Source organism: Neodiprion pinetum, chromosome 3 (genome assembly GCF_021155775.2).
Source record: "Neodiprion pinetum isolate iyNeoPine1 chromosome 3, iyNeoPine1.2, whole genome shotgun sequence".
In the NCBI taxonomy this organism is placed as follows: Eukaryota; Metazoa; Arthropoda; class Insecta; order Hymenoptera; family Diprionidae; genus Neodiprion; species Neodiprion pinetum.
In genome coordinates this window covers 19,943,658-19,957,871 of record NC_060234.1, presented here as the reverse complement: position 1 = coordinate 19,957,871, position 14,214 = coordinate 19,943,658, and the positions used below count along the sequence as shown (strand labels likewise).

Genomic DNA, 14,214 nt, shown 5'->3' with positions numbered 1-14,214 from the left:
AAATTGTATTTTTATCAATTCGAGAGAGAAAAAGAAATAATGAAAAATCTCGCATTGATACGTGCATACATATACAGGCTGCGCAACGCTTTACAGATCTATCCAGTGAAAGCTGTTCCAAATGACGGGATTTGCGTATTTACACAATAATCAAAACGTAAACAGACGTACAATCTCGCTCATCAATTCTCGAAGAGACCGATTAACCCTTTTACATCAAAACTACACACGACGTACCGACTTTCCATTTCCACACTTGGCGAACTCGCGATATCTCGGATTTGATAACATGCCTCCTTAAAGACTGTTCGCAAATTTAACGTTAACGACATACAGCGGTATTATCGTTCTCACAGATAAACCTCCCTGACCTTTGCACCCGTGTTGAAAGCTGTAATTTACATCACAAGTAGCCACGGGCCAGAGCAGTACTTGCCGCGATCGTGAAGGCAAAGTGTCCCCCGTGTCAAATCTACTCGGGATTTGAAAAATTTTCGACCACGGATCACTTCGTCACATCCAGCAGTCTTTTCGCGTTAACGAAAATGTCGTGATGCTGTTTCGAGTGGTAAGTCAAGAATCGGTTGTGCTCCATACCAATTAGTGTCGTGAAGATCGATCGAAACATCCCTCACGATTGGTAAAGGGTTAAACGATAAGTCTGTGCGCTCATTTCAACGGGGTTGATGATTGCTCGAGGCATTCGTTGTCTGTTGGCGTTGTCCTGAAGTTTAAAAGATTCAAGCCTCAAACTCGCCCTCCGGTTGAGAAATGTTCTGACGCAGCAATGTGCCAATTCTTATCTTACTAATTGTTTAATACAACGAGAACGAAAACTAACGATCTGCGAGTTTCGATTGGAAGTCAATTAAAACGATCGTAACGTCTTCTCGAAGAGTGTCGAAGTTTCTTTTGAACAAACTTTAGACGAATGCGAATTTAACTGTTAATCATTTATTTCTCGCGAAGGAACATGATTTTATTTAATTAGATTCACTGTCAAATAAAATTTTACTCGACCCGCAGACTAAATTTTCTAGGATGCTTTCTGAAATGTTTTTCTTGTAACAATTGTCAGTTACCGTTCAAGAAATATTAGCTCGTCTATAGATTTTTCTTCGAATAAAGAGAAATGCTTACAAATGAGAAGACTCTGAGTTCTCACACATCATTTATTATGATAATAGAAAAATACAACTGTAATCTTCAATCTCTTTTATACTAGTTTCGTGTGTTACAGCCACCCCTGAAAATTGTCCCAGAGTAACTGATATTCTACCAATTTATCTGATTTTGCAAACCTCAAAGCAGTTTGCAATAATTTATTCCAACTTGTGCAATTCAAAGCTTCATTATACGGATGAAAAATTTTTATCGTAAAACCGAAATATTGTAAATAAAATGCATATATCTCGTTTGAGAATCATTTGAAGCTAACACACGCGCAATTCTTGATGCATCAATAAACAGTACAATTCATCGAGTCATTTAGATATGCCGAGAATAGCTAACGTCTCGTGAATAACGTTCTATTGTGACGTGAAGATTACGTTGTTTGTATCGTGTTAAAATAACTATAGCACGTAACATTGACGCGTTGAAACTTATAATAATTAATACAGAAATGAATATGTTGGCGTAACTGAATCGCCAGCAAAGCTTGACGGAAATCTGAATTTATACGTGGTGCCAAAATAACTAGAAATGCCTAACAAAAATTTAACCGATCGTGAAATAATGGTTTCTTTCCGCATATACTTTTACTGTGCCGCTTGAATTTGACTCAGGTAACCTTACAGATTACGTAGCGTCGACAACGAATCCTAACTGTCAAACTTTCGATCAAACAATCAAAGCAACATAGGTAAATTGATAGCTGAAATAGGTGGAAAGATTAGAAGTTTATCAAACTCTAGGTCATGGTCCCCTAGTGCAGAATTGCACATTGTACAGAGGGTGAGAAAACAAAATAATGATGTAAAATGTATATTGTACAGGCGTATTGCATACATGTACGTACATATTTAAATTAAGAACGAAGTCCGAGAGTCAAATGTCACGAGTTATAGATACAGAATACGCGGGCAACAGAGAAAACGATCGTAATAGTAAACTTAATAATAATAACAACAACAATACGGATTGAGAAAGGATACGTTTGTGCGGAAATTTTCATATACAGAGTGAATTTCTAACGACTGCATGGTCTGTCGTCTGCTAAAGCTTAATACGCATGCGCGACAATCCGAGAACGGCTGTTTGCCAGGGTGACCAATCACCGCGACGTACGTAACCTCAAAAATTTTCACAGCTGTTGGTAGCATTTGTGCTCAATTCACAACTATCAAAGTTTTTGAGGTTACACACAATTTATGACGGTTGGTCGCCCTGGAAAATAGCCGCTCTTGGATTGTTGCGCGTGCGCATTAAAATTTAGCAGACAACGCATAATGCAGTACTTGGGAATTTACTGTGTACAATTTACAAAAAGTTTCACACGGATATCACTGGATTGCAAAGGAAATTCAATGTAAACTCATCTCTTTCCTTCTCCGATATAAGATATGTAAGGGGAAATAGTCACCCGTAATTAGGGATGAAAATTACTCCGAATGCGAGCCTGTTTTCATTTTGAAACACCCGTATTGTCGTATTTTTTTTAGGACTATTGATTCCATGTGAGACAACTAATGCCTCAGAGCTTGCCAAAAGCTGACTCTACTTCTTTACTCGCAGGATTTACCTAAAACTGTTTGCTGATAACCGAGGTCTCGGCGCCATATTTATTGCTTAGCCACGCCCCCGTATTCGTTTTTAACGGTTCTGCAAGTTCATAAAGTTTATACCATGAACGAAAAATGACTTTTCTAACGAACTTATCTCGTTCCGATGTACGTAGTCATTCATGGACAAAGCTGTGTGTAATCCTTAGCGGTCATGTACAGCATGTATCGGAATTGGAACTTCCCCTAATGGTTAAAAGATTGAGCAATTCGCAACATTATGATTATGTGGATATGAATTATCCAGCAACTGTTGAGCACCGTTATCAGAATGGTTTAACGATTACACATAACATAATATTATGAGAACGACTTGTTTCTAAAAATAAGAAACAGCTATGCTCAAGTATGTATTGAAAAAAATCTTCTAGATGCTCCGCAATATAAGAACCCAGCGTAATCTCACATCAAGCCGAACATGCGATTAATATCCTCCGTGATAAACAAATTAGGAAGCTGAATCGGGGTAACGTTGTGACGAATTCGTCATTCGACAACAGTTTTTTTATAACATACAGTGAACAGAATGAACTGAAATTTTTTTGTCACAATTAGCTTTTTAACAGGATGCCAATGGATTGCGATTGTGACGTTATTATTGGTTTTAGTTCAGTTTCGAATGCAGCAAAGCCATCCTCGATGTTTCATGGAGATCGAGCTTTCGACCATAACGGTAAAAGCTCACGCCGCTAGCCAGCACGCGACTTGCAAATGCCTGAAGACCCCGGCGAGGAATTCACGTTTCAAATGACTGCTGAGAAAACGGGCTATTGGTTTAAACAAGGAAATACAAAAGGTGGAAAAATTTCGCAACAAGAATGGCTTTCGATTTTGCAGCTGGCTGCCTGGGAGGTGAGTTTAGAAAAATGAAGATTTTTTGAAATTGCTACAACCAGAAGATAGAAGGGGAGACGGAGGGCACAATAGAAGCCAGAAATGTGATATATTCATGAGTTTCGAAGATCTCTTTATACGCAAAAAAGTAGCGAGAACTAAGAATTGTAAATGTGAGCTTTTCAAGTAGCACAAAGTCATCGTTGACTGACATTAGGCTCAAGATGGCTTAATGATGCCCAAAGATGGTCGTGTGATATCTGGGTTAAATATCAATCCCACATTCTAAATCGCTTCAAACTGGGTAAAAATCTGGTATATTCTTTCGATTTCACTCTACGATGGCTCATTTTATTTGGAACACTATTTCTTACAACGTTGAACGTAGGAACAGATGTTTTTTTCTCCAGCAGTCATTTCAATATCGCCATTTCTTGATGATAATCAATACCAAAGCAATGTGGCAAAATGAAATATTTAACGGCGCCAACATAATAGAAATATGTGTTCCACTGAATTTGGAGAAAAAAAGTCTTCTCGATAAAATCAGACGACGTAGAGTGAAGTCGACCGAATCAATTAGATTTTTAATCATTTGGAGGTGATATGAAACGAAGCTGTTGTTTATAAATTCAAAATTTATCGTTTTCTTTGGAGAGTTTTGAAAAGACTTTCGTAACTGTCGAACATAATAATTCTATGGACATTCAATTTATGACTGTCCTGTAACAGAATTCATGAAAAGCACAGATTTCTGGCCAACCAATATCTTTGAAAGTACCCTCTGTATCTGAAGCAGAAGCCATCAAAACCGAAATAGTTGAACTGAAATTACGAAAAGGATAATTAAAATGAAGGTCCCAGGCTCTGTTTGTAAGTCCCGGAATTTTGCATTTCGGAAGATTTAAAAAAATTACGCAACTCTAAACTTATAAAATTCCATTTTTACGTATAATGTCAGTTCATTTTTTACTTAAAACAAACGAACTTTCACTTAAAAGCCTGGAACTCGTATTTTAAAAATATTTTTCATTTGTTGATTTCAGGTCAATCTTTTTCTCAGAAAGGTGTCAACCAACAGATCTCTGAGCTTTTTCTTTATGGCTTTGCTTCAGCTGCCCAATTTTGAAGGGCATAAAAATGAACTCATCCTACGGTTTTTCCTTCCCAAAATACACAAAATGATGTACTTTTAGTACATTAAAACCAAATTTCATTTACACGTACAGTTTTTCCAAAAATATCACAAGAACTCCTTATTTTTTCGCATTCGATTGTATCTTCCCCTTCACCTCGTTTAATATTCACGAATTGAACCGCTGCAATAGTCGATGGGCACTTTTCGGTAATTGACTTCGAACGATACATTTCAATAACGCCGCCAAGCAGGTATATTATACACTTGAAATTTACCTTGTGCATATTATTTTGCATCTGTAGCGATTAATCTTTTTCAATTTCCATAATGTAAAGAGCTCGACATACAGCCTCATATCGCACATGCACCGAAACTGTAACCTTATCTCAAATGTTCCACGCAATATCAGCCCATCCTATTGTCGGTATAATTATTGGCCGTAATTGCGTATTTTTTCGCATGACAACTTCAGCCTCGTGACGATAGAATCCGCAATGTCAAAGGCCAAAAAGCGTGTGTATAAGATAGGAACTGCTATAACAAAACGTAGCACGTGCTATATTATTTATTTTGACTTTGGTAGCTACTCATTTATTTACGTACAGACTGCGGTAACTGAAGCTCTCTGACAATAAGCCATCAGGGTCGGGGAATTATGACGGCAGATAATTTCTGAAACCGATCGCTTGCAGAGTATAAGAAATAAAAGGCCCAAATTGGTCGACGCGTTCAGTTTTTTTCCTGTACCAAACACAGCCGACTTCGTGCACTTGATCTGTCTTCATCATCCATATCCGTTTTTTCAATTCCATGCGACATCAAATCTATTAAAATTGTCATGCGTTATCCGAGAACCATGCCCAATTAATGGCAAGAACTTTGCAATATTCTTTTAGAACTGCAGATAAAACATATTCGCGTAATAAAGAGAAACTGTAAAATGTACTTGGAGACTATGGGTGATTACTTATTTTCATTGTTTACCTCCGATTAGCGCCAGATAAAATATCCCGATGAATTGCTGTTACACCGTTTTTTCGGAACATATGAAACTCAACAACAACAGATTGTGGTTTCACGCTTATCGCTTCAAAGCTTTACACTTAGGTGCTTGTGTGCAGCGAGCAGACTACGCAGTTTGACACCAGAATCAATAACTGCGTGATCACTTGCGGAGCTAATTATATTTTTTGAACCCTCAATCGTGGGTCCCTCAATCGAAACCTGAACTTTGCCATTACGCTCGAAACCACCCTATTACAAGTTTCGAGTGGCAAAATTACGCTTTGCAATGAGGCTAAATCGTTGTGACGGTGTAAGCGAAGCATATTCGTAGGTTAAATCGTATTATATGCTTCAGCTTTCAACTAATGTACAGTTGCTGAGGAACTGGAAGGGGTCGGTAATTTTTAGTATCCAGTGCAAGTGGAATAGCATTTTGGGAATGATCTTCCTAATAAAATTCAACGCAGCTTCTTTCTTCCTCTGTTTTTTTTTTTCGCAATCGTTTCGAAATATCACCATCACGTCACTCTCGTAGTAGATACATCTTCGTATTCATTCATGCCGTAAAAGCGTGCAAAGGTTATCTCAAAGACGTGATTACTCGGTTTTCTGCTATCTTAAAGACCGGATAAAAATGATCGCGGATAGTGAGGTATGCGTCGATAATATTCCATAACTACGGTTTTCGATTACTGCGCAAAACTCTGACCCGTTACATATGCTGAACACATTTGATTAAAAATAGCGAAATGGTTTTCTGATTCGAAAAAAGTTTCTATCAGAGCGAACGAGGCACGCTGAAAACAGCGTGAATTTGTATATGATTAATTGGCCTTTTTTTTTTTTTGCTCTTTCAGGGTGCGCCGGTGTTATGGTGGGACATCCTCTGGATACCATCAAGGTACACATACAGACGCAAGACTTCCGAAATCCGAAATATACCGGAACATGGAATTGCTTTCGTACTATCGTGGCTCGAGACTCGGTAACCACATCATGATGTTGACAATATTTATTCACGCATTTCTTGTTCACTCAAATCACTGTCAAAACATTCATCTTGACAATAATGACAAATCAATTATCAACCTGGTGAAGTTTTTCGAAGTTTTGAAAGTTGCGAATTTGCTCTTTCTATCTAATGCAAATACTTATGTCATTCGGTTCAATGAATTATTATCACAGTTTATAGTTTCTGTTCCGTTTTGTTTACAGTTATTAGTTATGGAATCTTCTTTGGCCTAAGAAATATTCACTCGCTATCTTGATTCAAGTGGCTTCTACTATTCAAACCAATAGAGCAATCTCTTGCAGACAATTGAATTTCAAGACGATCAATACGAATTTCTAACCAATTGTTGACTAACGAATTTTTCGTCACACTGTAAAAAACCGTGTTGTTGGAATTAGTCAAAATTTCCCGTTGCGGACTACCACAAAACAATTTTGGTCGTCGCATAATTCGAAAATTCAACATCAGATGGTATTACGTTTACAGCAAATAGAGTTAGATCAATGTCAGGTAGTCTTAGATTGACACGAAATTATATTCCATCGAAGTTCACACCGCATTTTTTTACAGTGTAGATATACAAAAACGATCCGCCAACGGGCCAAAAACATCAAGACATTAGAATTAGGTTCAGGCCATGTTACTCGACGTTTAGGAGCCATCCATAAATTACGTCACACGAATTTTAGAACTTTTAAACCTCTCCCCCCGTCCTTGTCACAGGTTGTCACATTTTTAGAACCCCCTACCCCCTGATGTGCGGTCACAAATTCTTCAAACTTATGCATGTATTTCAAAATAATCAAAAGAAAACAGTTATTTTCATTTTTTTTTCTTATTTTTTTAAAATAATCTTTAATAAAATCAACATAGAGTCAAGTATTTATGATAACGGAAAGAAAAAACGACTAGTTAAGAAACAAAAAGCTACTAATTATGTTAATTAAAGATAAAAAAACTTAATCATCTTGTGTCCATGGACTTTGGACCCGCTCCTTTATATCGGCTAGTACTATTAAATCAGGCACTTCATTTTCATTGATTATTAATAAAAATATCGATCAAATTCGAAAATTTAAAAAATTTTTTACTCACATATAAATTTTGTGTTTCAGTATTTTAAATTTTGACATGTGACGTCACAAAGCTTTTGACCCCGCCCCCCCGTCCCTTGTCACACTATGTTACATTACGGTGATACCCTCCCCCCTCCCCCTCCCCATTAACGTGTGACGTGATTTATGGATGGCCCCTTATCTGTTATCAACAAAATTTCACTACTTCAACTTTAATTGAAAGATGTGACCGGATCTGGTCCATAGGTGGCGGGTCTTTACCGTGGAATGTCATCTCCGATGGTCGGCGTAGCGTTCGTGAATGCGATAGTTTTCGGGGTTTACGGAAACACCCAGCGACAGTTGTCTGAGCCGGAGTCACTGTACTCGCACTTTATAGCGGGTGCAATGGCTGGGATCGCTCAAAGTCCAGTGTGCAGTTCGATGGAATTGGCCAAGACTCGTTTGCAGCTCCAAACCGGCAACGGACCCCAATTTTCCGGGCCTGTTCACTGCTTGAGACACATATATCGCAACGAAGGTTTCCGTGGAATATTCAAGGGCTTGGGCGTGACGTTCCTCAGGGAAGCTCCTGGCTACGGCATATACTTCTTTACCTACGAAGCGTTGACCAGATCTAGCTCACCTGCCCCAATATCAACCTTCAATATGCTGATGGCCGGTGGACTGGCCGGCACAGCTTCCTGGATAGTCACTTATCCCATCGATGTAATAAAGTCTCGGTTGCAGGCTGAGGTAACCGGCAGATACTCCGGGGCGTTGGATTGTCTTCGTCAATCGGTCAGCGCCGAAGGTTACGCTTGTTTGTTCAAAGGCTTGAACTCCACCATAATAAGGGCCTTTCCAACCAACGCGGCGACCTTCACAGTCGTCACATGGGCCTTTCGACTTCTAGGCAACGCACCCGCCGAGGCACCAGAGGTTCAGACCCAGCCTGCAGTCGTCTGCAAAGAACCTCATAGAGTCCAAAAACAGGACGCTGGCTTGCTCAGGCAATGGCACACGGCCATGACGAACGTTTTAACGGATGCACATCAAGCCAGGTCCTACTCGACCATGTCCACCTTTGGACTTAACCATGCACTAGCCGCTTCGTTGGCTTCGTCGGTCACACACGACTCCATGGAATACAAAAAAGCACTCAACACGGGGCCAGAGGTAAAAATGTTGGAAGAGAAGGATCCCCATCTCGTGTCTGAAATCGAAGACCAAGGTGAACAGCACGAATCGATGTCTAAGAAGAAGGATGAACCTCATGTAGCGTCGATTCCCAAAAGTGTCCCCGAGCTCGTGCTCGTCGTCGATCAGTTTAACACGTCCTTTGGCGAACTTAAGGGGAACTCTTGATCCTGGCGCTGCACGATCTTATATTGACAGTGTGCACGTTTATCAAGTATAAACCCTTACAAAGCGCAAAGAACAGTTTTCACAGGCAGAGCTGAAAAACCACTATCGTCGATACTAATTGCACTCAAAAGAATTCTTCGTTACAGCAGCTGGGCATCAGCTGCAGTGTTACGTTTGTCAGTTATCAGATTCCATACATGGCTGTGTAACCGACGTGACTAGAACCTCTTCGTCTCAGTTTGGAGATTCATTGTTGGTGGATCAAGACCTTCAGAAAAGAAGCGTCTAGGTGTAATATAAGACAATAATACTGGTGAATAAAAGTATCGATAGTTGTAAATAGAATATGTGTTATGAAATGTGATCAATTTTTTGTGATTTTTACAATCTTAATTGAACTAGCACCCGAGCAATACTGCTCATTTATCGTAGAATGCATGTAATAAAAAAGTACAATTGTGTGAGCTATTAAAATGAAATCTCATAATAATTGTAGCTAGTCTTATCAGAGGAAACGGTGAATCCAATGAGGCTGAGTGGCCAACTGAACATGCGCAAAATAATGAAATTCTATTGGTCGGTGAAATTGTACCGCAGCAATAAGAGAGCATGAGATGCAAACCGTCCCACGTCAGATGGCAAATTGGAATTCATGTTGTTACGATGATTCGCATCAGTCATCATCGGCCAGTAAACAATGAAAATTTGCGAAACCTTCCGTAATATCATTACATCAATCGTATGAAAGCTACTCATCCTGAAAAAATCGTATTGTCAACAGACCTTCCATAAGCTGTCTATGACAAGTGAAACTTGAGATTGCCAGCCTGCATGAATAGATGACAAGGCTCGCGCATGCACAATTGGACGCGTTCTACTAAATTTCACCGTTTCCTCTCGGTATGTGTATGTATGATGATTATTGTGTATAGATCATCGCTGTATATAAATATACGCGCACATTTGTTACGTAATAAATGTTCTCACATTATTTAAATAAGTAGTCTTTTCACACTTACTCTTTCTGTTATGGTTATACTCTTCGGAAGCTGATTTGCATTGGAACGTAACCTGGAATACTTTGAAAGTTTATTGTATTTCTCATAATTAAACTCCACGTAAATCAGTTTGCGGAATTATAGTCTAATTTATTGGTATGAGAATCAAAAGATTTCCAGTCAAGTACTTTTTACTACACATTTTTTAAACCCTCTTGGATATCGCGCATAATTTACCACATTTTAGACACTACTTGGAAGCAGTGTCTGTGAATTTTTATAGATTTTCAAATCAATTTTGTTGGGAATGTTCTTTTTTATTTAATTCTTACAATCACGCTCACGGAAAAAAAACCCTCAACTTTGGTGTAAATTCGTACCCTCAGCTCATAGATAATGCTAAATCCCCGCAAGAAAAAAGTTGAGGGTACGGATTTACACCCAAGTCGAGATTTTTTTCCGTGAGGGTGGGATTGGGTAAGTCTGGCAAAAAAGTTGTTGATTCGAAAAAAATGTTATATTTAATTGAACTGTAGAGTGTAGAAACTTGTACATCATTGTCAAGATAAACTTTCGAAGTCTGTGGAGCGTGCGTATAAAAATACCTTATTTCCGAACAGTGCGATGAAACGACGTTGGCACATTCGCACAACTGAAGCGCTCCTATTTTTCGCTCTAGTGTTTTTTTGGCGCATGCACCCTTTCGAATAAGTAAGTTTTACATACTACAGACGAAAATATTGTCGCGGTATGATCTCCCTGACCAATAGATTAGAATTACCTTACGTATGCGCAGTCACTCAATGGCAGTTTGCTAACTTTCATCATGTTCTCTCAGTATGTTTTTTAGCTTACTCATTTCAATGGTCATGTTTGAAGTTGAAATTGACGGATACAGGGTAAAATATAGTTCGATAAAATTAGATTTGGATTATATTATCAATTATTTATAACAAACAATTAGCTCTAAAAAAATTGATGAAACTGTTCCTGTAAATACCATACGTTGTCCTAATACTCTTTTTTCCATTCGGCGCTACATAATTCCATTGCATGATTTGGCCAGAAAAATAGTTATACTAAAGAACTGTCATTTTTATATTCATATAATTACACTTTCGTAATTTATAGTAGTCATTTTCCTACATATGTATTTGTCATATGTGTGAAATTTGAAAAACAAGAAAAAATGGATAGGTTTTTCGAATATCCGTAATAACGTGGATTTGTAAGCATTTTGATTATTCTCGAATTCTTTTTAATAGATCTACGGGGTATTGATCACATCATTGATTATTTATTAATATGTATGACAAAAAAAAAAATGTATATTCCGGAGCAAGTGGCCCTTATCTACAATATCGTTTTTAAAAAAGTCATTTCAATGTTAGATAAAAAAAAAGGTAAATCTTTTTGGAGGTCCGTCGTGCCCCGGGTTACCTTGTATGTTACTGAATTGCTGATAATTCCCATAAGTTGCCGAATCACACAGTCTTGCAAAATATAAATTTAAATTTTCGCCTCAAGTGATAACGCTTTTTTTTTTAGGTATTTGGGAACGTTGAATAAAAACATACCACTAGTTTGTTTACAACTCATCGAGATTTATTTTCATGCAAGATACGCATATTTACAAATTTCTTGATAATTTTTATGAATAAAAAAATTATACCGAATGTTTAGCTATAAAATGAACAGCGTTAGTTTTGAACAAGACTTAAAAGAGAAACTTGATGAATCAAAAAGACTTATCTCTTTTTATACCTTTTTCAAAATTCCTGCTCAATCTTTTTCTCTTGTATTTACGCAGCTCTAAATATGTTTAAAATCGCTATAAACAACAGCTAGTGAGGGTAGATGAATATTCAAATATCAACACTATCATTAATAATTATATTCAACACAAAAATTGGAAGTTGGCTCCAGTAGTATTAAGAAAACGGAAAAAAAAAATTTCAGAAAATTTAGAATTTTATAAATATTTTTTTCATACATTCGTACTTAATACCTACCGAAATTATATCTCGGTGTGTGTATGTGTGTGTATGTGTGTGTGTGTGTGTGTGTGTATTTGTGGGGGGGGGGGGGGGGGGGGGGAGGCATCACGGGCCTATGTTATCAATTCATTCGAGTATCTGGACACAAATTTAGAGTTTCCGACCCCAAAAACCCTTGTAGATGAAGCTAGAGGTGAATACGTCGGCTCTTTACACTTGAAATACTACACCGGTTTCGCCATTTTGTACAATACGTTTTACAGCAAAAAAAGATTTTCTCCCACTATGCGCCATATTCTATATCCCTCCCCCACATTCGTTACCAATTATCATTGACGTCTCTTATATGTAGAATAGGTAGAGTTTACTTGAGGCGAAGTCACGCCCCTTCATCCAATCAGAAGAGCTCACGAGAAAATTGCGAGAAAATTTACACCAACTATGAACAGCGAAGTTAATCGCGCTGATTCGGAGGCGATAGTTATGATTTGAAGAACCATCAACCAATACCACGACGCTTCAGGGACTTCAATAAATCGAGCGTATCTTATTAGCCGGATGAATCATGATTTCGCATGAATTAAGCCCCTCCCATTTTAGGTACGTGAAGTGACTCACCCTGTACAGTACGAGTCTGACTTTTACTTTTAATTAGGAATTCGCCGCTGATCTCTATACTAACCGGATGGCTGACTAGCATCCTCGGCAACAGTCGATTGGAATCGGACGAAATCGACATCGGCGCTTCGATAGCTTGATATAATGTATTATAATATATAACAGTTAAATGGAATTAACGAATCACGTGGCATTTGTTCACAAGGCGCATGCATTCAAACTTTCCCGCGTTGTACCACGTGACTAAATCTGTTTCTGATAGGCTATCACCCACGTGACCCGTTAGTTTAACCTCGGGTATTAAGGGCTTCTAATCTGTTACAAATGTTTGTACACTGTTAAAAATGATTGTAAATTTACCACACATTTACTGTACAAAAGGGATGTAAATTTAAAAATTTAGTGCAGCAACGTAAATTGTTATACTATGCATTTGTCTGAAATTTACAATGAAAATTTCTGATTTCACTAAAATTTATAGGAAAAACACAAAAAAGTAATTTTATTTCACTAAATTTTGTAGTAAATTTATTGTGTTCGCAAATTGAATATACAATAAGTGTATGGTGATTTCACTGTTCCGTATCCGAATAAAACTTCTAATACAGTGTAAGAAGTTCCGTGCAGAAATTTTTAACAGTGTACGACATTATGGAAAATGTTTATTGTAATTTGAAATGTAATGGACATCGATGAGTATTCAAATGGCCGCTGTCTAAAAGTAGTAAAAAAAAATTATTTCCAATCTTATAATTGTTGACGATTGAAAAAGGAGTGTCGAATACTGACTTTACTCCGCACGTGTAATACGTCATGAAATCGCATCGCGATAATTAAGCCGTTTAGCGATTTCGAGTCATATTCCAGAACCGTACATTTACTTGTCGGACACAGTACATTTCTGTGCTTCATCCCGAATATACTCGTTTTTGTCAGGCAGGCTGGATGAAAGAAAAAGATTAAGATATTATGGGTATATTGTAACTGAGGCGAAATAAAATACAAATTACATTATTAATTTGGTATTGGGACAAAATGAAATGCAAATCACTCAGTCGTATAGAATTTGAAGGTAGCAATTGATTTGAGCAAAGATATAATCTACTACTTGCAAAAGTTGCGATTAAACCGAAATTAATTACCGATTAAAAATGTAATTCGTATTTCATATCATCTGTAAACAATATATCAAATAAAAACGTGATTTTTATTTTATTTTTCTCTAATTACGAATCACAAATAAAATTTACATTTTATTTCATCACAATTTTGAATTCCATAGTTAATCTTCTTGAACAATAATAATATACATTTGAAAGTACAGTATTTTATCTACAATATGAAAAAAAATCATCTGAAAATTCGAAAAAATTATGAAGTTTTACCTTGTTGCTACGTTCTCCAGA

General features: G+C 37.5%; 1 protein-coding gene across 5 annotated transcripts; it reads left to right on the top strand.

Moving 5' to 3' along the window:
- The first annotated feature begins 416 nt into the window (after nucleotides 1-416).
- On the top strand, nucleotides 417-11,479 carry LOC124214276 (mitochondrial basic amino acids transporter). Of its 5 annotated transcripts, none has more exons than XM_046616512.2 (5): nucleotides 417-568; nucleotides 3,392-3,635; nucleotides 4,664-6,087; nucleotides 6,618-6,745; nucleotides 8,095-11,479. In XM_046616512.2, the coding sequence occupies exons 4-5, from the start codon at nucleotides 6,632-6,634 to the stop codon at nucleotides 9,193-9,195; spliced, it is 1,215 nt and encodes a 404-aa protein (XP_046472468.1). In that variant the 5' UTR covers nucleotides 417-568; nucleotides 3,392-3,635; nucleotides 4,664-6,087; nucleotides 6,618-6,631; the 3' UTR covers nucleotides 9,196-11,479. The 5 variants fall into 5 exon arrangements, with proteins under 5 accessions (XP_046472468.1, XP_068990559.1, XP_046472467.1 ...); XM_069134458.1 differs by having other exon boundaries at nucleotides 4,664-6,153; XM_046616511.2 differs by lacking the exon at nucleotides 4,664-6,087 and having other exon boundaries at nucleotides 3,397-3,635.
- Nucleotides 11,480-14,214: the final 2,735 nt, after the last annotated feature.

What these genes read in the sequence shown, in the direction of transcription:
- LOC124214276 (XM_046616511.2), top strand. Translation starts at nt 3,602, where the DNA reads ATGGCTTTCGATTTTGCAGCTGGCTGCCTGGGAG. An exon ending in TGCAGCTGGCTGCCTGGGAG is followed by an intron (nt 3,636 to 6,617) that starts GTGAGTTTAGAA and finishes TTGCTCTTTCAG; the next exon opens with GGTGCGCCGGTGTTATGGTG. An exon ending in CTATCGTGGCTCGAGACTCG is followed by an intron (nt 6,746 to 8,094) that starts GTAACCACATCA and finishes TCTGGTCCATAG; the next exon opens with GTGGCGGGTCTTTACCGTGG.